Source organism: Podarcis cretensis, assembly GCF_951804945.1.
Source record: "Podarcis cretensis genome assembly, chromosome: 4".
Lineage (NCBI taxonomy): Eukaryota > Metazoa > Chordata > Lepidosauria > Squamata > Lacertidae > Podarcis > Podarcis cretensis.
This window is the reverse complement of record NC_137173.1, coordinates 34,578,913-34,603,546: the sequence shown is the minus strand read 5'-3', so window position 1 is coordinate 34,603,546 and position 24,634 is coordinate 34,578,913. Positions and strand designations below refer to the sequence as shown.

The following is a 24,634-nucleotide window of genomic DNA, read 5'->3' as shown; positions in this document are numbered from 1 at the left end:
CAGTGCTATCACCAAACAGCTGAACAGGACTGTGTGGAGGCAGAGAAGAGGCAGGCGGTTCAGGGAAAGAACTGCATGTACAAGGCTGGCCCTAACCCAACAACTGGGTTTCAATTGGGATTCAAGAGACCCTGGGCTACTCTGGAGACCTCTCAAAGGGCAACAGAGTTTACCCCTCCAGAACCTTGGGGTATGTCTACAGCAGGAGTCTGCACCCCCTAAGATTTTCCTAACTGCAACCTCTTTTCCTTACCGCAGTATTTATAGAGGGGGAGGGTGGCTCTCTGCCACATGCAGCGTGATGTGGCAAATGTAAACTTTGCCAAGCGCAGCAATGCAGCTTGAGCTTTTCCTCCATATGGGCAGCACTCACGTGGGCCCAAGGTTCCTCATACAGATGTGGGTCTAGAAACCTTTGCAACAGGTATACGACCCCCTAGCATGGAGCATTATCAATGAGCTTTAAGCGCTCTAACCCTTTGATGGATTGTGTCCTCTCTCTTCAACAACGGTGCTAACGTCACAGTGAAAAAGGATGCTTTTCGAAGCTGCACATCACTTTGGTTATATTATTTTAAACGAGGTTACGTCATTTCTTCACGTAAGCGGAAGCCTCTGGGTGAAATTCAACGTCGTGCCCTTCCAAGTGTTGCGTCTGCCCAAGCGTTTCAACTTGCCAGATGGAACAATCCTCTCTCTTCTCCTGCTGTGTGCTGTTCTGGGGGTTCTCCTGACACCACCACCCCAAGCCAGTGTCCAGGGTGGGGGGATGTGGGGGGAAGAAGCCCTGTTGCACAAGCAGAAGTCCTTACACTTGACTTCCACTGAAGGGGCTCGTTTGCTGAATCCTCCCAACCATGTTTAACTGAAAGAAGCCTCTTTCACATGCAATGAGTATGGACTCAAACTAGCACTTCCATTATTATTATTATTTTTAAAATACTGTCATTAATTTTCAATTTTTATATCACACATACAACATAACTCAGCCATTCCATTTATTTAAACACAGAGTTTCATGCAGCATATCTTTTAGCACAAAACTGCAATAACGGAGACATGAAAATGAGAAGTTTTATAGAATGCTGAGATGATAGGAAGCTTCTAAACTGGGGTATCTTGGGGCCCGTTGCTAGGCTATAGGTATGGAAGAGATGAAAATAGCAAATAAATGTGTATTTAATTTTTTTGTACTGATTGTAAAAGATCTTATTAAATACCTTTTTGAAATGTTTCAGCATATTTATTTCTTGTCATTCCACGGAAAGCAAGAACAATGGCATTTGTTGGGAATTATAATGATTTTGGGAGGGAAAGTGTGGCAGGTCATGATGAGTTATGTGTTGCACCCATTCTGTGATTTGTAAAAAGGACCCTAGGGTTGCACTTACCTGTACTTAGCCACTTACCTGGAAGTAAGCCACACTGAACTAAGTGGGACTAACTTCTCAGTAGGCATGTATAGGATTCAGATTGAATTGTGGAGTTGTGTGTATGCTTTCTGCATCCCATCAGTCATATTTTTTGCATCATGTGTGCCTATCTAAGCAATATTGATGCACAACTGGATGTACTTAATTTTCAAAAGAGGACAACAAATCCATGTGTGGCATTTCAGTATGTTTATTATAACAAAAATAAGTCTCTGTATTCACATTGATAGTTTCATTTTAAACAAATAGTAACAACAGACCACAAAATCTGGGTCAACAGACAACAAACATGAAAAGCCATGAATATTTTCATTTATCAAGATACGAATTTACATACATACACACACATACATACTTAAAGTATAAAACAATGCCAATATTTTAAATGGTAAGAAAGCTAAGGTGGCTTTGGGGGATAGAAAAGACAAGCATTTAAGGTCTACAGTGACGTAACACTAGCTGATTTTCACTACAAAATACTTTTCTTGTGACAGTGACACCTGCTGCTTGATATTAAGAATTCTAACAATAGTATATCAGAATCAAAATACTGAAGAGTTCAAGAGTGCAATCTGAGCCATCATTTTTTCCATTCTCATATTCCAGTACTCCCTTAAATTATTAAACCAACTGAGAGAAATGAAACTGCTTTCAAGAATGGAACCAATGACCTCGATATAGAACCTGGAAAAGCCATAGTACTTAAAGGACTGGGATTAGTTAACCCAAAACATGGTGTTTGGGATGTGGTACTGCTAGACTGCACACTAATGCTACATTTTAATCACTTAAAGTATGTGTTGAAATACTATTCCAGAAGGGTGAGGCCAGGGGTGGGGGGTGGGGATAAAGGAAGCCTTCTCAAGTGTTGTTGTAGGAATGAAAATAATGCTGGGTCACAAGTGGACATCACATTTGAGCACTGTTGTACAATCCACAGGGCTGGCATTTGTACCTGGCCAGCTTGGGCAGCAGCCAGGATCCCAGGACCCTCTCAGGGTCCACCACTGATGCCTGCCTCTGAGGGGGGCTCTTTTCCTCACAGCTCAGCTCTCTCAACCTGGCTGCCTAGCTGTCATATAAATATCCCACCATTCCCTCTGCATATCATTGCTCCAGGACATTGTGGGAAATTTAAATGGCAGCTACTCTCAGCCACTCAGTACTGCCTAGAATGCCACTCTGACTGGCTGCTGTCATGGACTGGTCAGCTTGCCAAGGCCCACCAATAGGGGAGGGCATTTCTCAAACCTGGAGAAATCACACAACAGTTATGAGACTGAAACAGAGTGGTGTGGCAGAGGAAACTGTGACCTTACACCACAAATAAGTATATTTTTAAAGAGACAAATCAAAGTAGTCATCTATCAACTTGCAGTTTTACCACGGTGCTAAATGAATGTCAACTTTTAAATGTATAAATGGGCTCATTTATACCTTTTCAAAATGGCTATACAGTACAACTGTTCATTTGTTATTTTAAAAATTCACTTTTTACAGGTAGGAATGTGTTAGGTACAAGTCAGAGAGGATTCAGATATATATATATATAGATCATATGCTGTACCCTTTTTTCTACCAGCTGCCAGGAGTTATACAGAAATCACATAATGGTATGAATTCCCCCCCCCCCAAGAGAAAAGTAATCGGTATGCCAAGGCATATAAGTACCTTGCCACATAGGCCAGTTCCTATGCACAAAATCAGAACCATAAGCCATGCATGTATATAAACAATGGTAATGAGAGGTGGGGGGGGCATATTAAACATACACAACAATTGCAAAATTATTATTAGTTTTATAGAAGAATATCAAGCAGAGACCTTAAATGCTTTCAGAAAAGTGCTCTAATTAATGAGAAAACCAGGTGGGAGGAGGGTTTAAAACTGAAACCAAATAGATCCAGAAACTTAGGATCATCTTCCTTGGGAAGAATCATTGCGATCTTTGGTATAGATAATTTGGGAGAGCACACTTGCATTTGAGAGCAAAAGGGCATTGAGTGGGTCCAATGGAAGATTTAGCAAGTGCACACACACACACACACACACAAAAAAAAAAAATTACATAGGCACTTATTGCCCACCTAGCTTTCCTGAATATGGCCCTGTTCCTAATTTTCTATTATCAGACCTTATTGAACTGATTTGCTCCTAGAAAAAGGTACAGGGCTAATCAGCTCTAGATTTCCCACCAGTACGGTGCTTACACCTCTGACAACAGCCCAATATTCCAAAAGGTAAGGAGATGAAGCACTGGCTGTCACTTTGTCTCCACATAAAGAAAAGGATTCACTCATTATTAGTAATAATAATTTGTGTTGCAATGCTTTATCTTGCAAGGTTTCCGTGAACCCTAGACATTTCATGGATGAACAATGCAAAGGAGAGAAAATGGAGGCATATGCAATAAAACCTGCAAGCATTGTGAACTGGGTTTCTCTTTACTCCTTTGGCAAGGCTCCTGGATCTGGAAAACAGATCAGAAATTGACAGGTGAAGCTGTCCGCCTCCCCAGTCCTGAGCTGCAGCTGCCTGATTGCCAGCCCTACCATACTAATCAACAGGTGGGACTCGAATCAGGCAGCTGAATACATGCAGCACTTATGAAGGGAAGACCACAATTTGTTGGGTTTCTTCCTTCCTGCTTTGAAGCTGTTAAGCGAATGGACAGCCCCATCAAGGGAAAAACGTACAAGTTGGGTTTTCTTCATTCACACACATCTCTGTGAAATTTTCAGGCAGACCTTGGCTAAAACTATGAAGCTGGAATCACCAACAATGTGCATTGTTTAAAAGAACATCTCAGCTATTAAGAGTTCTTTCCCTTTTAGGGAGAGACTTCAGCATTATGCTTAAAAAATGAACAGTGCAAGTAATAGAAAGCAGAAAGGGTGTCTCACAGTTGCTCAACCAATCTAAACATTAACAACACAAAAGGGATGCATAAGCCCTCAACGTTTCTTAGCCTTCAGATTGCATGCACTACCAACATAAATTATTGTTTATGGCTTCATGTAGGATTCTAAACCACTGACTGTTTGGAACAAACATTTTCAGTTCTGGAATTGTTCAGAAGAAGATTCACCAGTGGCCACCAATTCAGCTACTTCAAAATTTCAGAGACATTTTAACCAATTCATGTAGAAACACACAAGTTTCCTATTACAAGATGTTGGGGTTTTAGAGCAGAGCAACTGCTTTAGCTTCAGCAATAATGCAATTATTTTAAAAACTCAGCTACTCTCAAACTACTTTTTAACAGTACCAGTGAGAAGACTCAGACCATCAAAATCAAACTTTCCATGTTACTTATGTATTAGGAACAGAGTTGTGAGTGGACCATTATATTTACTGTCCCTATCACACCTGTGTCGCCTTAACCCATAATTCTCCTTGGAAAGGCCAATGTTTGTATCCATCCAAGCTGGATTAAGTAGCATAAATGACTTCTAGCATTTCTGCCATCCTGGAGCTGGATGAAGACTCATTCATGGACCTCTTTTTTAACACCTCTCTTTTTCACTCACAAATTTGACAGAGGGCTTTGTATATGCCCCACTTCCAAAACCTAGACCTCTGAAAGTCTACAATGGTGCTAAGTGATCACATGGAGACAAAGCAAATTGGGGGTGGGCGTGGCAAGAAGAACATGAAGAAAAAGAAACCAGCAACTGAAAACTCCATGTTGTATCATTTTTATAGATCTCCAACACTATTCGCGGAAGTTTGCGTTTCTTCCATTATTCAATAAATCCACACATGTCAGTTAACTCTGATGGTTGCTTGCTGGTCAAGTATCAACAAGGCAGAGGCACCCTTCAGCGTTTTCAACGCTTGGGGGTTATGCACAACGTGTCTTCTTCAATCCTCTTCTTAAATAACTTGGCAGATATCTTATTAAAAAATAAGAATCCAAATAAAAAATGAGTCCACGTCCCACTCCAGATCAGTCTGGTGGTGAATAGTGATTATTCTTCCATATTTATTTTTCTGCGAGATTGACCACAATGCTGCGGTCCACAAGTTCCTTCAGAAACCTTTGTTCAGCAGAAATATCATGGTATTCATTCTGTGCAAAACAAAAATAACACAGAATTTTGTAATCTTTTTAAAAAAGTGAAAAGGGGGTATCTGTATCTTAATCCCGGGGCCCTATCAGGGGAACATTATGTACCCTAAATCTCACTGAAATAAATGGAATTCTAACCAAGGGTCCTTGATTTTTAACTGGACTCGGTAGCCAAGTCAAAAATGATGGTGCCACTTCCCTGAACTTGCTTGCTAGTCTTGCCACTGTACAGCTAATGTGCTTCAGGTGCTTCTGAGCAAGGAAATGGGAAACCTGAACAACTGCTCAGCCAAGTAAGCTCCTTACCTCCCTTTCATGCCCACCTCTGCAGCTCCAAGGGAGGAAGGCTGGGGCTTGTTATGCTTGCAAGGGGGCAGACACATCCTTGCCATGGTCAGCAAAAATGGTGGAAGATTGTCCCTAAGTGACAACTTAAGAAAGCCCCTTTATGTAAATTGCAACTTTAACAGAGAAAGCTTTCTCAGGTTGAAGTGCTGCAGACCACCATCCAGTTCCCTTAGGTTAGTTGACAGCCTTTTCAAATGAGGGTCCCTACCAGAAAAACATACAGCTGGTGGTTTGTCTGTAAGCAAAACAAGGCATGAGCCTGGGTTTGGACGACATGCTAAGCCAAAGGACTAAAGGAGGAGCAAAGGGATCCCAATCTCCTCTCCAGGAACCCACAAATCCATGCTAAGCCATGTTTCACTTTGCCTTATGCACCAACTGAGCCCAACCATAGATTAGAAATACAGGGTTAAAGCCAATGGTGGCTTTGCGCTGGTGGAAAGCATTTTCACTCACACAAGATGGAGCAACCCATTGCAGCCGCTTGAAACAGAAATATCCTACAACTGGGGTGGGGCGTTGAAACAATATGTACAGAGGATTGGAAGGGGTTCTGCGAAAATCAGGCACCCTCTCTTTCTGCTAGCACCGACCCACTATTTGATAGAATCCAATCAAAATTAAAATAAAATGGAATAAGCAAAACATGCATGCTAAGAAGGAAGTAGCACTTTACCTGGATCATCAGAGACATGGTGTCATGACCATAGTAGTGCAAAGAACTGTTTCGGTCCTCAAAGTTGTACCTGAAGCCTGCCAGGTGAACTTCACTGCATATATGAAATGCAAAAGCAATGGCAATTAACCCTGTGGTGGGATGCTTGGGTTTCTAAAAAAGCAAAACAAAGCACAAAAATACAAGCTGCATAAAACCAAAAGCATTTTATCTACAAACACACTCATCACACGAACACAATGTGTTAGTGTTTGGCAGTGCTATTTTTCTAGAAAAAGAGGAGCCAGAACTCACCATGAATGCCTATTTTTAATGGCTATGGTGTTCATCTGAGAGGTTCCAGAACTGAGTTCTGGTCTGGCAAGTTCTGGCTAAAAAAACAGCCCTGGTGTTTGGTTACTTATTAAGGAGAAAGAAATGTTTTGCCTAAATTAAAAATTTTCATTTCAAGCTTCAGAGAACTAAAAGCCAGATTCAAAATACTTTGCAGCCTATATCATAGTCAAACCAGGGACTCAGCTACACTGGCAAAGAAAAAACATCAGATGGCGCTGTGGAGTTCTGTTTTTGCTAACCTGATTTCTCATACAAAGTTTGCAAAGTGTTTAACTGAAACACTGCTTTGATGTGTCTAGATCCAGCCCAGGATTATACCATTATTAGGAGCATCTAATATTAGGAACCTCTTGAATTTCACAAAACAGCAAGCAAGCTTTTAGGTTCTCCAGAACTCACCTTCTGGATGGATATTAAACAAAAGAACAAAAGGGTCTGCTTGGCCATCTAGTATAAAGGAGGAGTCCTGGAAAACTCAGATGCTTGCACACTACTTTATGACATCTGATTTGATCCTAATAAAGGCATTACCCGATTGTGGGTTTATGTGTCTTCTTTCTATAGCACAGGCTTCCTGTGGCACTGGCTGTGTTACAGAGTTCGTCACAGGAAACTCCAAAGCCAAATGATATTTCAAGGTGCTTGTGCATCATCATCATCATCATCATCATGTTTGATATTAGCCCTAGTCAGTCATTCTAAAAAATCTTGAAATACAGCACAGAAGGAAGGAAAACAAACATGCTGACTTCTATTCGTACAGGCTCACCATGTGACTCAGGGTTTATACAGCCTCCAACTCATGTAGAATGGCAGGGACAGTAATAGTTCCCCTGAAATGAGCAGTGTGAAATAATACTTACCACGTGTTTGGAGAACCTTGTAGGCAAGTGGAGCAGTTCATAGGCTGTTTTCCTGGTAATGGCGGGATCAAGGATTCTGATTTGGTGGGATTTATATATCATTTGTGTTGCTGGTTTCTTCCAGAAGGCATTTGTTCTCTGTGGAACAAAGAGCTTGCATTTAGCATTTCGAAACTGTACCTCTGTTACATCTTGGCAAGTCACATTACCGGAAGGGAAATTATCTCGACGAGGTCACACATCACTGAGAGGGGAAGAAACCACACACTGCCTCACTCTGAAAGAAGCCGCCCCAGTTGTAAATACTCAGTCACTTTGAGTTCCTTAAAGCATTCTGTGTCATGGGGCAACATTTATGGGAAAGGGAAATGACTGGATAACGAATTTCCTAAATGTGAAAACAATAAGATGATAATTCTTTTTCATGGCTAGATAACAAGAAAACTGCATAACAGAACTGGCAAGAAATTTAAAACATTGTGCTGGGAATTTGTGGGAGAAACACAGCTTTTCAGAATAGATGGTGTCAAGGTCAAGAGGAGTCACTGAAAGATAGCCTTTCCTATTACAACATAATTCACATATTTTTGGCACCTTCTTAAAAGCTATATATCTGGCTAAACTATATGTAAGCGATTACAACAACCTTACAGATCCTAAGAAAAAATGCAACACAATTGGTTAATTTTTTCCACTTCGAGGAATGAACTGATCAGAGCTTCAGTGAATATACTGAATAGCAGCTTGATGAAAAGCTAATACCTGTAGCTTCATCTGCCTGCTGACTTTGATGCAGAGTGTTGTTGTTTAGTCGTTTAGTCGTGTCCGACTCTTCGTGACCCCATGGACCAGAGAACGCCAGGCACTCCTGTCCTCCACTGCCCCCCGCAGCTTGGTCAGCCTCATGCTGGTAACCTCGAAAACACTATCCAACCATCTCGTCCTCTGTCGCCCCCTTCTCCTTGTGCCCTCCATCTTTCCCAACATCAGGGTCTTCTCCAGGGAGTCTTCTCTTCTCATGAGGTGGCCAAAGTACTGGAGCCTCAGCTTCACAATCTGTCCTTCCAGTGAGCACTCAGGGCTGATTTCCTTCAGAATGGAGAGGTTTGATCTTCTTGCAGTCCATGGGACTCTCAAGAGTCTCCTCCAGCACCATAATTCAAAAGCATCAATTCTTCGGCGATCAGCCTTCTTTATGGTCCAGCTCTCACTTCCATACATCACTACTGGGAAAACCATAGCTTTAACTATACGGACCTTTGTTGGCAAGGTGATGTCTCTACTTCTCAAGATGCTGTCTAGGCCTGTCATTGCCCTTCTCCAAAGAAGCAGGCGTCTTTTAATTTCGTGGCTGCTGTCACCATCTGCAGTGATCATGGAGCCCAAGAAAGTAAAATCTCTCACTGCCTCCATTTCTTCCCCTTCTATTTGCCAGGAGGTGATGGGACCAGTAGCCATGATCTTCGTTTTTTTGATGTTGAGCTTCAGACCATATTTTGCACTCTCCTCTTTCACCCTCAATAAAAGGTTCTTTAATTCCTCCTCACTTTCTGCCATCAAGGTTGTGTCATCTGCATATCTGAGGTTGTTGATATTTCTTCCGGCAATCTTAATTCCGGCTAGGGATTCATCCAGCCCAGCCTTTCGCATGATGAATTCTGCATATAAGTTAAATAAGCAGGGAGACAAAATGCAGCCTTGTCGTACTCCTTTCCCAATTTTGAACCAGTCAGTTGTTCCATATCCAGTTCTAACTGTAGCTTCTTGTCCCACATAGAGATTTCTCAGGAGACAGATGAGGTGATCAGGCACTCCCATTTCTTTAAGAACTTGCCATAGTTTGCCATGGTCGACACAGTCAAAGGCTTTTGCATAGTCAATGAAGCAGAAGTAAATGTCTTTCTGGAACTCTCTAGCTTTCCCCATAATCCAGCACATGTTTGCAATTTGGTCTCTGGTTCCTCTGCCTCTTCTAAATCCAGCTTGCACTTCTGGGAGTTCTCGGTCCACATACTGCTTGAGCCTTCCTTGTAGAATTTTAAGCATAACCTTGCTAGCGTGAGAAATTAGTGCAATTGTGCGATAGTTGGAGCATTCTTTGGCACTTCCCTTCTTTGGGATTGGGATGTAGACTGATCTTCTCCAATCTTCTGGCCACTGCTGAGTTTTCCAAACTTGCTGGCATATTGAGTGTAGCACCTTAACAGCATCATCTTTTAAAATTTTAAATAGTTCAGCTGGAATACCATCACTTCCACTGGCCTTGTTATTTGCAGTGCTTTCTAAGGCCCATTTGACTTCACTCTCCAGGATGTCTGGCTCAAGGTCAGCAACCACACTACCTGGGGTATATGAGACATCCGTTTCTTTCTGGTATAATTCCTCTGTGTATTCTTGCCACCTCTTCTTGATGTCTTCTGCTTCTGTTAGGTCCTTTCCACTTTTGTCCTTTATTATGGAAATCTTTGTACGAAATGTTCCTTTCATATCTCCAATTTTCTTGAACAGATCTCTGGTTCTTCCCATTCTATTGCTTTCCTCCATTTCTTTGCATTGCTTGTTTAAGAAGGTCTTCTTGTCTCTCCTTGCTATTCTTTGGAAATCTGCATTCAATTTCCTGTATGTTTCACGATCTCCCTTGCATTTTGCTTGCCTTCTCTCCCCCGCTATTTGTAAGGCCTCATTGGACAGCCACTTTGCTTTCTTGCATTTCCTTTTCATTGGGATGGTTTTCGTTGCTGCCTCCTGTATAATGTTACGAGCCTCCATCCATAGTTCTTCAGGCACTCTGTCCACCAAATCTAAATCCTTAAACCTGTTCCTCACTTCCACTGTGTATTCATAAGGGATTTGACTTAGATTGTATCTTACCGGCCCAGTGGTTTTTCCTACTTTCTTCAGTTTAAGCTTGAATTTTGCTATAAGAAGCTGATGATCTGAGCCACAGTCAGCTCCAGGTCTTGTTTTTGCTGACTGTATAGAGCTTCTCCATCTTTGGCTGCAGAGAATATAATCAATCTGATTTCGATGCTGCCCATCTGGTGATGTCCATGTGTAGAGTCGTCTCTTGTGTTGTTGGAAAAGCGTGTTTGTGATGACCAGCTTGTTCTCTTGACAGAACTCTATTAGCCTTTGCCCTGCTTCGTTTTGATCTCCAAGGCCAAACTTGCCAGTTGTTCCTTTTATCTCTTGACTCCCTACTTTAGCATTCCAATCCCCTATAATGAGAAGAACATCCTTCTTTGGTGTCACTTCTATAAGGTGTTGTAAGTCTTCATAGAACTGGTCAATTTCAGTTTCTTCAGCACCAGTAGTTGGTGCATAAACTTGGATTACTGTGATGTTAAAAGGTCTGCCTTGGATTCGTATCGAGATCATTCTATCATTTTTGAGATTGCATCCCAGTACAGCTTTTGCCACTCTTTTGTTGACTATGAGGGCCACTCCATTTCTTTTACGGGTTTCTTGCCCACAGTAGTAGATATGATGGTCATCCGAACTGAATTCACCTATTCCCGTCCATTTTAGTTCACTGATGCCCAGGATGTCAATATTTATTATTGCCATCTCATTTTTGACCACCTCCAACTTACCCATGTTCATGGTTCTTACATTCCAGGTTCCTATGCAATATTTTTCTTTACAGCATTGGACTTTCCTTTCGCTTCCAGGCATATCCGCAACTGAGTGTCCTTTTGGCTTTGGCCCAGCCGCTTCATCAGCTCTGGATCTACTTGTACTTGCCCTCCGCTCTTCCCCAGTAGAATGTTGGACGCCTTCCGACCTGAGGGGCTCATCTTCCAGCGTCATAACTTTTATATGCCTGTTGTCTTTGTCCATGGAGTTTTCTTGGCAGGGATACTGGAGTGGCTTGCCGGTTCCTCCTCCAGGTGGATCACGTTTGGTCAAAACTCTCTCTTTTTTTTTTTTTAAATGATTTTTATTAATTTCCAATTTTTTATCACAAACAAAAAAACAACATAAAAACAAACAAACAACAAACTCATATTTTCTTAACCTTATTTTCATAACCCTCTTTTCCCGGACTTCCCCATACCTTTCCCTTTTTGCATCCTTAGTTTAGTACCATTATTCAGCAACCTATCTTACCCAATTAAATATAAATTTGTCCTCTTTCTCTATTCCACCCTAAATTTTTAAACCCAATTATCGCTGCAATTCTACGTCTTCTTTTCCCTCAGCATTTTAACACTCCTCAGTTTTATAATAGTTCTTAAGATACATCTTAAATTTCTTCCAATCTTCTTCCACAGTCTCTTTCTCTTGGTCGCGGATTCTGCCGGTCATTTCTGCCAGTCCCATAAAGTCAATCACTTTCGCCTGCCATTCCTCCAGCGTGGGTAGCTCTTGTGTCTTCCAATACTTTGCTAGAAGAATCCTTGCTGCCGTAGTAGCGTACAAAAAGAAATTCTTATCCTTCTTCGGCACCAACTGGCCGACCATACCCAAGAGAAATGCCTCTGGTTTCTTGTTAAAGGTGCACTTAAGCACTTTCTTAATTTCATTATAAATCATTTCCCAGAAGGCCTTAATCTTTGGGCAGGTCCACCAAAGGTGGAAAAAGGTACCCTCAGTCTCTTTACATTTCCAGCATTTGTTATTGGGCAAATGGTAAATCTTCGCAAGCTTGACTGGGGTCATGTACCACCTATAAATCATTTTCATAATGTTTTCTCGTAAGGCATTGCATGCCGTAAATTTAATACCTGTGGTCCATAACTGCTCCCAGTCAGCAAACATAATGTCATGACCTATGTCCTGTGCCCATTTAACCATAGCAGACTTCACTATCTCATCTATTGTATTCCACTTCAACAGCAAGTTGTACATTCTTGATAAATTCTTAGTATTGGGTTCTAACAATTCTGTTTCCAATTTCGATTTCTCCACCTGGAAACCAATTTTCCTGTCTTGTTTGAAAGCCTCCATTATTTGAAAATAATGGAGCCAATCTCGTACCTTGGACTTTATTTTCTCATAACTTTGTAATTTAAATTCACCACCTTCTTGTTCTAAAATCTCAGAGTATTTCGGCCAATTGGTTGTCATATTAAGTTTCTTTACTTCCTTAGCCTCCATAGGTGAAAGCCACCTGGGAGTTCTGTTTTCCAGTAAATCTTTATACCGTATCCATACATTATATAGTGCTTTCCTGACAATATGATTTTTGAAACCCTTATACACTTTAGCCTTGTCATACCAGATATATGCATGCCAACCAAAATTATTGTCAAATCCTTCCAAATCTAGAATGTCTGCATTTTCAAGAAGTAGCCAATCTTTTAACCAGCAGAAAGCTGCCGATTCATAGTAAAGTCTTAAGTCCGGCAGGGCAAACCCCCCTCTTTCTTTAGAGTCGGTAAGTATCTTAAACTTAATTCTGGGCTTTTTGCCCTGCCAGACAAATTTAGATATGTCTTTCTGCCACTTCTTGAAACAGTCCAGTTTATCAACAATTTGTAATGTCTGAAACAAAAATAACATTCTAGGCAATACATTCATTTTGATCACAGCAATTCGACCTAACAAGGAAAGCTTCAGGTTTGACCATATTTCTAAATCTTTCTTTATCTCAGTCCAGCACTTGTCATAGTTGTCCTTAAATAAGTTCACATTCTTAGATGTCATGTTGATCCCCAGGTATTTTACACTCTTTGCCACCACTAACCCAGTTTCCTCTTGGAATCTTTCCCTTTCAACATTTGTTAAGTTCTTTTCCAATACCTTGGTTTTTTGTTTATTCAACTTAAATCCTGCGACCTGGCCAAATACTTGAATTAATTCCAAAGCTCTTTTGGTACTAGTGTCTGGCTCTTGCAAGGTCAATACTAAGTCATCTGCAAAAGCCTTTAATTTGTAATGTCTGGCTCCGACCTGAATCCCTTTTACCAGCTGATCTCCCCTAATCATATTTAACAGGACCTCCAGGACCGATATAAAAAGTAATGGGGATATTGGGCACCCCTGACGTGTCCCTTTTTCTATAGGTAGTTCGTCCATAACCACATTATTTACAATTAACTTCGCCTTTTGCTCAGAATAAATTGCACTTATACCATTTTCAAACCTTTGGCCTACCCCCATCCCATGGAGATTCTTTTTCATAAATTTCCAAGATATATTGTCAAAGGCTTTCTCCGCGTCCACAAAAATTAAAACTGCCTTCGTATTAATGTTCACTGTCAGCATTTCTATAATGTCAATTATATTCCTTACATTAGTAGATATATGCCTACCCGGGAGAAAGCCTGCCTGGTCTTTATGAATCTCCTCCACCAGCACCTTCTTTAGTCTTTTTGCCAAAATGTCTGCAAAAATTTTGTAATCCACATTAAGTAGTGATATAGGGCGGTAGTTCTTGATCTGTTTTTTATCAACCTCAGTCTTTGGTATAAGTGTGATGAAAGCTTCTTTCCACGTCTCAGGTGCCCTTTTCCCCTCTAATATCTCGTTGCAAACCTCCTTAAGTGGCTGAATTATCCAGTCTTTCAAGGCTTTGTAATATCTGGAGGTTAGTCCATCTGGCCCTGGAGATTTCCCCAGTTGCATGTTTTGAATGGCACCCTCAATTTCTTGTTCAGTTATTTTCTCATTTAAAAACGCCATACTTTGTTGCGAAATTTTTTGTAATCCATATTTCTTAAGAAATTCTTCAATGTCTCTTTCGTTTTCCGGCCCTTGTGCATACAGTCTTCTGAAATAGCTCTGAAAGCAGTTACTGATCTCATTTGGTTTCGAAATATTCTTTCCATCTACCTCCAAACATGTAACTGTGTTCAATTTCAGTCTCTTCTTCAATTGCCATGACAGGAGTTTCCCACATTTATCTGCCGATTCAAATGTCTTTTGTCTCATTCGTTTAATTTTCCATTCAATCTCCTGGTTCATCAATTCCATATATTGCTTCTGATACAGTTTGATTTGTCTCAAAATCTCATGTGACTTTGGGTTAGATCTCAGTTTCTTTTCACTGTCTTTTATCCTTTCCAAAATTTTGTCTTTCTTCTCCTGTTGTTTCCTCCTTTTCAAGGAGTTCTGCTGTATCAAGAAACCCCTCATCACGGCCTTGCTTGCGTCCCAGATCACTCGTTTCTCCACTTCTGTCCTTAGATTTATCTCAAAATAGTCCTTCAAAGTCTTTTGGGCCTTTTGGTACACCTCTGGATCTTTAAATAGGGTGTCATTCATTCTCCATCTAAAAGAGCCAGCTGTTGTTGTTTTCATTTCCATCTTTACTGCATTGTGGTCGGAGCATGTCTTTGGGCAGATTTCCACTTTCTTTATCTTAGGAGCCATCCCACTAGTAATCCATATTTGATCTATTCTTGTCCAGGTCATCTGTGATTCTGAAAAGAATGTTCCCTCCCTCTCAAGGGGGACGTTTGGTCAAAACTCTCCACTATGACCTGTTCATCTTGGGTGCCCTGCTCGGCATAGTTCATAGCTTCTCTGAGTTCTTCAAGCCCCTTCGCCACGGCAAGGCAGTGATCCATGAAGGGGTGATGCAGAGTAGATTCTATTTATTAGACAGATCTACGGTTTCTGGTAATATCCCTTTGCCCAGAGACTGGAGGGGTTGGGAAAAGTGGTTTCCATTTTCAAAGAAGCGCTACATTTTGACACACAGTCAGGCCTGATGTTTTGATTACAGATGAGGATTTTGATCACTGCCATTTTTAAGTGAGTATGTGGGTGAGGAACAAATATACAAGGAATGTAAGCATTTTCTGAGAAAGGAAACAGTTGGACAAGGACAGAACAAGAACATCTTAAATCTGCCAAACTCAAAGACGAGAGGCAGACTCCTATAGCATGGTGCCGTTATGGACAATGGGCACAGATTGAAGGCGTATTGATGAAGGTTTTGTTCCAGCATTATGCCGCTGGGAAGGGGAAGAAAGAGAGCTCTTGTGCTTGAGTCCTGCTTGCTGGTTTCTTACAAACATATGGGACTAGATGGTACATTGGCTTGATCCAACAGGCTGTTCTTATGTTTGTTGTGGTCTTTTCAGTGCTAGGTGAAGACATTTTTAAATCACCCAGGCCTTTGAAACATGTGTTGTAAAACAAACACTAGGCCTTTATTGTTTATAGTAGGTGTTAAATAAACCTTTATATTCCTGCTCTTTTAGTGGAGTTTTAAGCTGAGCTATAGTTTCATTTGGTCTCTGTGGGCAAAAGTTATATAATATTTTGAATTTGTTGTTGCTTTAATTAATGCATTTTGTATTTTTTTAAAAAAATGTATGAGAGCTTTATATTTTATTTTGTAAGGGCATTTTATTGATGAGAAGCCATGTACATTTCATTATCAACATCATTTTCAGCATTGTATGCATACTAACAAATAAAATAAAACTGGCTTACTATTAAACGCTGGCCACTCAGCAGATCCCAAAGCCATTTTAAGTCATGGGTCTTGAAGACAACAAGAACTGCAGTTGTGTTAGGGTCATAATGAATTGGATCTGAAAAACTGGACTCTGGATAAAAGAGCCGGAATGTTGTCTTTCGTCCAACGTCTTCTTCATAGCCTACAACAGGTCCATTATTCATTCTGTTGAAGAACATTAAAAAAAGAATTGGTTATACAAAACTAAATCCCATTTTTCTGCAATACAGCTTCATGCCTACACAGATGCCCAGTTCCCATTTAACACCAAGCCAAACCATGGCTTAATAAGAATGGGGAAGCATGCAAGTTGTAGCCCAGGTGCTCCAGCCCTGTTCCTGCTTCTGCCATGCTACCTGCCACTAAGACACATATCCCCATCCCCACACAAAACAGATCACACAACCACATACCTCAGGTTACTGACACTTCAGGTGGTGTGTTTTCGGGTTGCGCAGCGCGCCAAACCTGGAAGTATCAGAACGGGTTACTTCCGGGTTTCAGCGCTCGTGCATGCGCAGAAGCACTAAATTGCGCTTTGTGCATGCGCAGAAGCATCAAATTGCAACCCGCCGTGCGCAGACGGGTTGCGAAAGTGCCTCCCGCACAGATCACGTTCACAACCCGAGCGTCCGCTGTACCTAAAACAGGCAAAACTAGGATGGAAAAAAATGGTCAAATCACCATAGGCCGCCATCCCCCAAACTTATCAGGCAGGACCCTTTCCAAAGAATTTTAGAGGGAGACCAGAAGACAAAGCATTGGCCTCCAGCTGCCCATTCCTCTTCTGTCCCTATGGAGAACATTTCTGGGCACACCTGGGTACAGTGACATTCTAGGGAAAGGAAGGAAAGAGGGCAGGGTGGGTGGAAACCTCCACTTCTCTTTCTAGTCTAGCACTGATGAAAATAAGGCCACTTCTTTTACTATAAAAAAAACCCCACCCAACACCATTTTAAAAAAAAATTGGGTCGGGGCTGCCACAGTGTTAACAGGACCAACTTTGGGCAATGTAACAATACTCCTGTCTATATAAGGAAGTTAAAGAAGAAGAGATCTATAAAGAAGAGACGGTTTAGTGAAATCACTCATAGCTTCTCTAGACTTTTCATTGCCAATATTCAAATCAGTCTTGAGCAAACAATTCTATTGCTGAACAAACAGTTCAGGAGTAAAGTGTACATTCTCTTTAATGAGAAGCAAGTTATTGAGGAAAGCTCACTGGGTTCTGAGAGATTACAAAGCCCGGGCTGGCTGCTGCTGGTGGAACAGAGAAACCAGCTGTCCAGGAATAATTAACCCTTCAACACCTTCTCATATGCTGTATTTCTCTTCTTGTCCCTATGCTTCCTTCCTATTCCACAACTGCCAGCACCACCGCCATTAGTAAATAGTAAAGGTGTATCTTGCGGATGGTTGCCAGTCACACAATTTTCTGGATGTATCTATTTGCAAAACTTCAAATATTGCCTCCCACCCACCCCACCCAAAAAGTTGAAAATTATAGGATTTGTACCAAAAGAGAAGCTGGCTATTTTTTTAAATACTAGCACCCAAGACTGATAACAGTGGCCTTTAATTCAAAAGGGAAAAGTCATGGTAGCCACTATTTTGCACAAAAGATTCATATAGGGAATATGATGCTGAACAATAGAAATACTTACTAAAACTTATTAATTAATGCAAAAAATCCATTTACCTGATTACCACATCATAAGAATCAATTGTCTCCCCCAGACTCTTGTTTCGAAGCACCCCTCCATTGCCAACAACAACACATTTTTTACAGGATGGGCTGCTGGAACAAAGAGATTGTGATCAATCAAAGTTTTGTGGAGAAGATGCTTTTCTTGGGGAGGGTTAATTTACCCCACCTCACAACATAATTAGCACAAACATTTAAACCCTGAGACAAATTGACTATGAAAGTGGATAGCCAACCACTTGAGGAAAAAAGAATAGGGAATATAACCAAATGATTGGAAGAATTAAGTAGAAGGGGGGGATTTTAGGACCGGCCAGCCCTCCTGGTAGTTTTCTGCTCCTGACTGCAGCTTCTGAAGCTTCTTTTCAGGTTTTCCTCTTTTTAAAAAAGTAAGAGAATCCAGGTCTTGTATTGCTCTTGGACTCACAGTAGGGTCCTGTCCAGATGCTGTGGACTACGATTCCCATCATCCCTGGTCATTGGCTGTGCTTGCTGGGGCTAATGGGAGCACCACAAAGCTCTTCTTCCACTATGTGTGCTTAACTTTTTCATAAACCTGCAGTGAAGCCCCTTCTCCCGCTGGGCCATACAAGTGGTTAATAGAATTCTTCTTCTGAAGGACCTCAATTGCCATTCCAGCCACCTACCTAGACAGCACCAGGCAGTGGGTACGTCCTGTCCTTGAGCTCCTTCTAGCCTCACAAGCCTCTGCTTATGAAACAGGCTGGACATTCTCAAAGGAGGCATTAATTGCTTATCATTCTCTTCCTTTCTTCCCTCCCACCCAAGAGCCTGAACAAGAATGCACAATGTGTACAATAAATTCATGAATATATCTTAGCTTGGCACTTTGCTTGCTGACATAAATGCATATAATGTAACAAGCTTATTTGTTATCTGTGAGTGGGGCATGGCACTCATGAGCCAGATTAGGAAGCAGCAAACAACACTGGTTCGTGTAACATTCTGGTGTGAAAAAAGCAGACAAAGGCAACTGCTGTGTGACAAGCTCCCCGAAACCAAATATCAGTGCTCAGCACACAGCAACCAATCTACAATAAAACAACACAATACCCTCCCACCTTCCTCTCCATTCCCCAGCAACAGTAAGTCTATTCTGTGGTGTTGTTTGCATTGCACAACCCTTCACCTTTATCCAAACCAACCTCTTCAACCCCCAGGAGAAATCAGAAATGTTCTTTCGAACTCTGGCATTGTTTTAAACTTAACATACTTTTCTCCCTTCTTCTCATCCTTTTAGAACGAGGGTGATCCAAATGTTGGGAGTTGAAGCTAAATGTTGGGAGATCTGGGACAGACAAAAAGAAGTACTTCTTCACAAAGCACAATGGAATTCGCTACCACAATATGAGAGGTGAGAGACTCTGTGTTGACCAACATGTAATGGCTTTTTCCACCTGCATTGCCTCACCCTCCAGCCCTAAGAGAGCCGCTTCCAGAGAACTGGGAGGGGAGAAAGACTCTGCTTGCCATCAGGTGGTTGGTTTCCCCTGAGCTGCCCTAAGGAATCTTCAGAAGGGAGTTGCTGTCACAAGCATGAATTGAATAGAGTGAAAGATTAGTAGTCATGGGAGTCTGTGTGTATGATCCTAACACTGCAGTATCACAGGCAACACGAATGGACCAAGATAACTCAGTTGGTAGAGCATGAGGCTCTTAATGACAGGGTTGTGGGTTTGAACCCCATGTTGGGAAAACAACATTCTCTTTCCACAGGCTTCTGGCTAGCTACTGTGAGGACAGAATCCTGGATTAGATGGGCCTTTGGTCTGGTATAGCAGGGCTCTTCTTAGGTTCTTAGTTCTACCTTATCCATACAGTGGTACCTCAGGTTAAGTACTTAATTTGTTCCGGAGGCCCGATCTTAACCTGAAACTGTTCTTAACCTGAAGCACCACTTTAGCTAATGGGGCCTCCTGCTGCCACCGCGCTGCCGGAGCCCAATTTCTATTCTCATCCTGAAGCAAAGTTCTTAACCTGAAGCACTATTTCTGGGATAGCAAAGTCTGTAACCTGAAGCGTATGTAACCTGAAGCATATGTAACCTGAGATACCACTGTATTTAAAAATTAAGCCGCCCTCAAATATGAAGTTATGGTGTAGAAATCACATGGATCCAGGACATTAAAATGGGACCAGCTGGTGAAGGGCAAGGTAATTGAATGTATATTTTCAGGACCCATTCTATTTGTCACAAGACCCTTTTTTGGTATCTTTTTCTAATTACATGTTTTAAAACTGGATTTTTTTTTAATTTTCTCTTTTAAATGATTGTAGTCTGCCCTGTGACCTTAGGCTAAAGAGTAGATAATAAATTAAAATCATCATCATAATTAAAATGGCCAACAACATTTTTAAAATGAATGAAAGAATGAATGAATATTGATGTCAACAATTGAAGAACTGCCCAGATTTTTTTTTCTTTAAATGAACAATCAAAAGGGCAAATCCTTTTGAGTTCCAATTTGCATTTAGAACTCAACTGAGCTATGCAGTGAGCAATTCCATCTTGTGTGTCCTGGGCGGCTGGGTTTGTTGTATGTTTTTTTACATGGGCCTTAATCTCAGCTAAAATGGTAGCAATTATATCAATCCAAAGACTGTATTTTTCATCAACAGTTGGCAATAACACAAAAAGAACCTCACCTATCATCTTCAGTGAATACTCTGCAGTTTTGTAGTCTTGAAAGTGCCATATGAAAATACCTTTCTGTAATACAAATTATTTTAGAAAAATCATTAATTAAGAATCAGCACTTTATTGTACCAACAAAATTAAACGTAATAGTGTTATGTGCATTTTTAAATAAAATATTAAATTGTCAGAGGTCAGTGTGAGTTTGTTAAATACGTTTATGGCCTTTTAATCTCATGAACACTGTTGGAGCAGAGACTTAAAACCCCAGTGTCAATAGTCATACAAAGATTTTGAAGAATACAAGTTTCTTATGCTTATCTCTATTCCATGTTAATTGATGGAAATATATGGAAGCAGCCTATAATTCCCTGCTCCCAACCAAGGTGCCAGAATGTTTCTGTGATATGCATCCTCACAATTAAATTGGGCCCATTCTGCACATTCCATATCCCTGCAGGCATCACCTGCAATTCAAATGTTTAAAATGAAATATTGCATGGACCTTCCAAAACATTCAATTTCTCCTCTCCACCCCAATTATAAGCAGGTAAAGAAGGGTGCATGCAATACCATGTTTGAAGTGGAATGAGGAGGGGGAAGCAGGAAATCTCATTCTACATTTTCCATATCTGCTTGGTGGTGTCCCATACTGCCTTTAAACAGCAACACCTCAGAAAAAACTTTACACCCATTAATAAATAATGAAAGGTTCACTTTCATCATTTAATCTTGAATAACCTTATATTTAATGCAGCACATATCAATGGCTTACCCGCTCCTTTTATTCCATAAGGTAGTTCGATCCTGTGACTTCCATGGTCCCCAGACACTTTTACAAAATCGTTAATGCACAGAAAAGGATAGAATTTTTCCCCCCTAGAGGAAAAAAGAGGGGGGAAATATTAAAATGTTAGTTCATTTGTTTTATAAAATGCCACGTTTTGGTGCCAAAAAAGAAACCATCCCAAGACTGCTTACCAACATTTCAGACAAGAACAGACAATAATTTTAATGCATTATAAATAACACCAAAACAAATAAAAATGGGAGTAGTTAACAACCAGCACATACAACACGTCAATAAAAAAATGAATGAAACAAGTAAATTTGAAAGGTCTACGTAATAGTAGAGGGAAAGTCATGTGTACTTATTTAGGGAGAGATTTCCAGAAATGTGGGGCAACCAGAAGAAAGGCCCTGTCTTTGATGTCCGCTTCGGTGATGAGCTTTGATGACTGTTGTTGTTGTTGTTGTTGTTGTTATACAGAAAGCAGGGCCTCTGAGCCTGGTTGTGGGATCTAGGAAGATTCATATGAGTGCAGACCTGGTCCCCAATCTTTCAGTGTTTTAAAGGTCAAAACAAGCACTTTAAACTGAGCCTGGAAACAAAGAGGCAGCCACTGTAGACAGCACAGTGTTGCTTGGTTCCCACAAGTACAGTCAAACCTCGGTTGTCAAACGTAATCCATTCTGGAAGCTCGTTCAGCTTCCGAAATGTTCGACAACTGAGGCACGGTTTCCGATTGGTCCCAAGAATGTCCTGCACCCAAGCGGAAACCGTGTTGGATGTTCGGCTTCTGAAAAACGTTAAAAAACTGGAGTATTTCGTTTGGGTTTTCGGCATTTGGGAGCCAAAACGTGCCAAAATGGAGGCGTTTGGGATCCGAGGTTTGACTGTATCTTAAAAGTTGTATTCTGTGCAGGCTAAAGTTTCTGAACTGTCTTTAAAGGCAGTCCTACATATTGCATAATTTCCTCTGCATGCAACCAGAGCAAGATCTGAGGCAAGATCTGTTTCTCCCGAAAGAGCTGTGGCTAGTGAACTAGCATAAACCGAGGCACTCCTAGCTTACTAGGTCCAGTGTCTCCAGATTGCACATAATCCAAGAGAACCCCAAGCTGTGCACCTGGCTCTTTTAGATGGAATGCAACTTCATCCAAAACTCATACAGCAGTCTGTTCAACACTCAGAACTCCCATCTTTTCTAAATTAAACTTCATTGATTTGCTCTCACCTATCCAAAATCTCCCAGTAGTGATGTATGGAAGTCAGATCTGGACTATAAAGAAGGCTGATCGCCAAAGAATTGATGCTTTTGAATTATGGTGCTGGAGGAGACTCTTGAGAGTCCCATGGACTGCAAAAGGATCCAACCTATCCATTCTGAAGGAAATCAGCCCTGAGTGCTCACTGGAAGGACAGATCCTGAAGCTGAGGCTCCAATACTTTGGCCACCTCATGAGAAGAGAAGACTCCCTGGAAAAGACCCTGATGTTGGGAAAGATGGAGGGCACAAGGAGAAGGGGACGACAGAGGATGAGATGGTTGGAAAGTGTTCTTGAAGCTACCAGCATGAGTTTGACCAAACTGTGGGAGGCAGTGGAAGACAGGAGTGCCTGGCGTGCTCTGGTCCATGGGATCACGAAGAGTCGGACACGACTAAACAACTAAACAACAATATCCAAAATCTCCCTTCAGACATACATTCAAAGGTTTTCATCACCTCTCTAAGACTAAGTGCTCAGAAAACATTTGTTATGGATGCCCAATAAGCCTGACTATTCCATAGTAAATGCCTTTTCTGGAAGCAATGATCACTGAAATGAGAGCAAAACTTCCACTAGATTTCCAGAAGTGACTTTTATATCCTATGAAAGACTGAATAAAATGGAGTATTTAGTAGATCAGGAAAACAGGAAGATGGATTAAAGTGCCTAAAAAACTCCTTTTAGGAGGGAGTGTGTCATTTGTGAAGGCTGTTAAAGCAGAACAGAAAACGGAAGTGAAACATTTTCATATGTACATTCTGGCAAGTGTAGCTTTTATAGACAAAAACCAGCTGGCGTCTGGCATACAGGCTCGATGCCTGATACACATTGCTTGGTACTAATCTTCATGTTTTTGTGGCTCTAGTGCTGCACTGGTGAAAAAGAGGTCCCTGCTCTTATTGTACATAAATCTGCACTTAGGGTGGACTGTGCCCACACTTGACTTGTATAGTTTGATTATACTGCACTGATACAACATACTTGGTGTTGAACTGCATTGGTTTTTCAAGTCATAGCCATATTTTGGATGAACTGCAGTTCCCACACCACCTTCAAAGGTAGCCCAGGTTAACACCTTGCAGTAGTTTAAGCTGGAGAATAACAGGGTGTGAATAACTGAGGCCAGACAGTCGTACAGAAAGTGCAGCAGCCTAAATTGGTAAATGGTGCACTATGTCACAAAGGCAGCCTGAACCTCCAGTGAGTAGGCTGCTGTTGCTTACTGGAGGGAGAGGAGCGAGGCAGTAGGGAGGCTGGTGCAGTGCAAACACGCTGGTAGAACCAATCTGGTGTTCCTGCTGGTAATTTGCACCACAAATACCTCCCTGTTACCTTGCCCCTCCTGATCAACAGCAGCAACCCACCTGATGAGAAGTTAGTGTAGTGGCTCCATCCCACCTGGTGAGCTGCTTGTGCTACGAACTTGTTCTTTTGCAGTTCAGGTGGGAAGTCTGTGGATCAGGAGCTGCATGCAAACCACAACCTTATTGAACATGGCCCTTAGTACCTTCTGAAGCTGCCCCACTCTTCTATCCCATCAGAGTTCCATCCTTCTTGTTCGGGCCTTGCTTATTTTCCTTGGCTTTTTGCCTTCGTTCTGTGTAGTTAGTGCAGAACAACTAGAAGGACCAGTATTTTTTTTTGGGGGGGGGGGACATGAACTGGTGTGGGTGTTGTTATTTTGTTACTTTTTTCCCTGACTGCATCGCTTAGGGTAAATGTCTGATAAGCGAGGTATGTGAGCACACATGCTAAGTCAAAAATAACTGTCTTCACTTGCTTTCCAGAAAACTGTATTGATCTGTAATGCTTAAAAAAAACCCTCATCACTATACTTATTTGAGAGTAACCCCATCAAATCCAATAGGGTTTACTCTTCCCACCGTGGATCAAATCTATGCTTCCAGGTGTCATAAGAAACTGCAGAGATAGTGTAGGATAGTGCGCACCCCAGAAATGATCCTTTTCAGCTTCTGCCTTCTGGAAGAAGGTACAGGGTTATAAAGACTAGGACTAGCCACCTGAGAAACAGTTTCTATCCAAATGCGATTTTGGTTTTAAATGCGGTGTAAGGAGTCTC

The 24,634-nt window shown here is 41.4% G+C and overlaps 1 protein-coding gene across 4 annotated transcripts in view; it reads right to left on the bottom strand.

Moving 5' to 3' along the window:
- Positions 1 to 1,607: 1,607 nt before the first annotated feature.
- ST3GAL6 (ST3 beta-galactoside alpha-2,3-sialyltransferase 6) overlaps positions 1,608 to 24,634 on the bottom strand; it is a 52,553-nt gene continuing 29,526 nt past the window's right edge. For 2 of the 4 annotated variants that reach the window (XM_079974060.1, XM_079974059.1), the window contains exons 4-10: positions 21,278 to 21,381; positions 20,514 to 20,577; positions 17,841 to 17,939; positions 16,117 to 16,306; positions 7,729 to 7,866; positions 6,530 to 6,682; positions 1,608 to 5,505 (exon numbers count right to left, since the gene is read on the bottom strand). In XM_079974060.1, the coding sequence (XP_079830186.1) occupies positions 5,419 to 5,505; positions 6,530 to 6,682; positions 7,729 to 7,866; positions 16,117 to 16,306; positions 17,841 to 17,939; positions 20,514 to 20,577; positions 21,278 to 21,381 (835 nt within the window). In that variant the 3' untranslated portion in view covers positions 1,608 to 5,418. The remainder of the gene's footprint in view (positions 5,506 to 6,529; positions 6,683 to 7,728; positions 7,867 to 16,116; positions 16,307 to 17,840; positions 17,940 to 20,513; positions 20,578 to 21,277; positions 21,382 to 24,634) is intronic. The other 2 variants (XM_079974061.1, XM_079974062.1) reach the window with 2 other exon arrangements.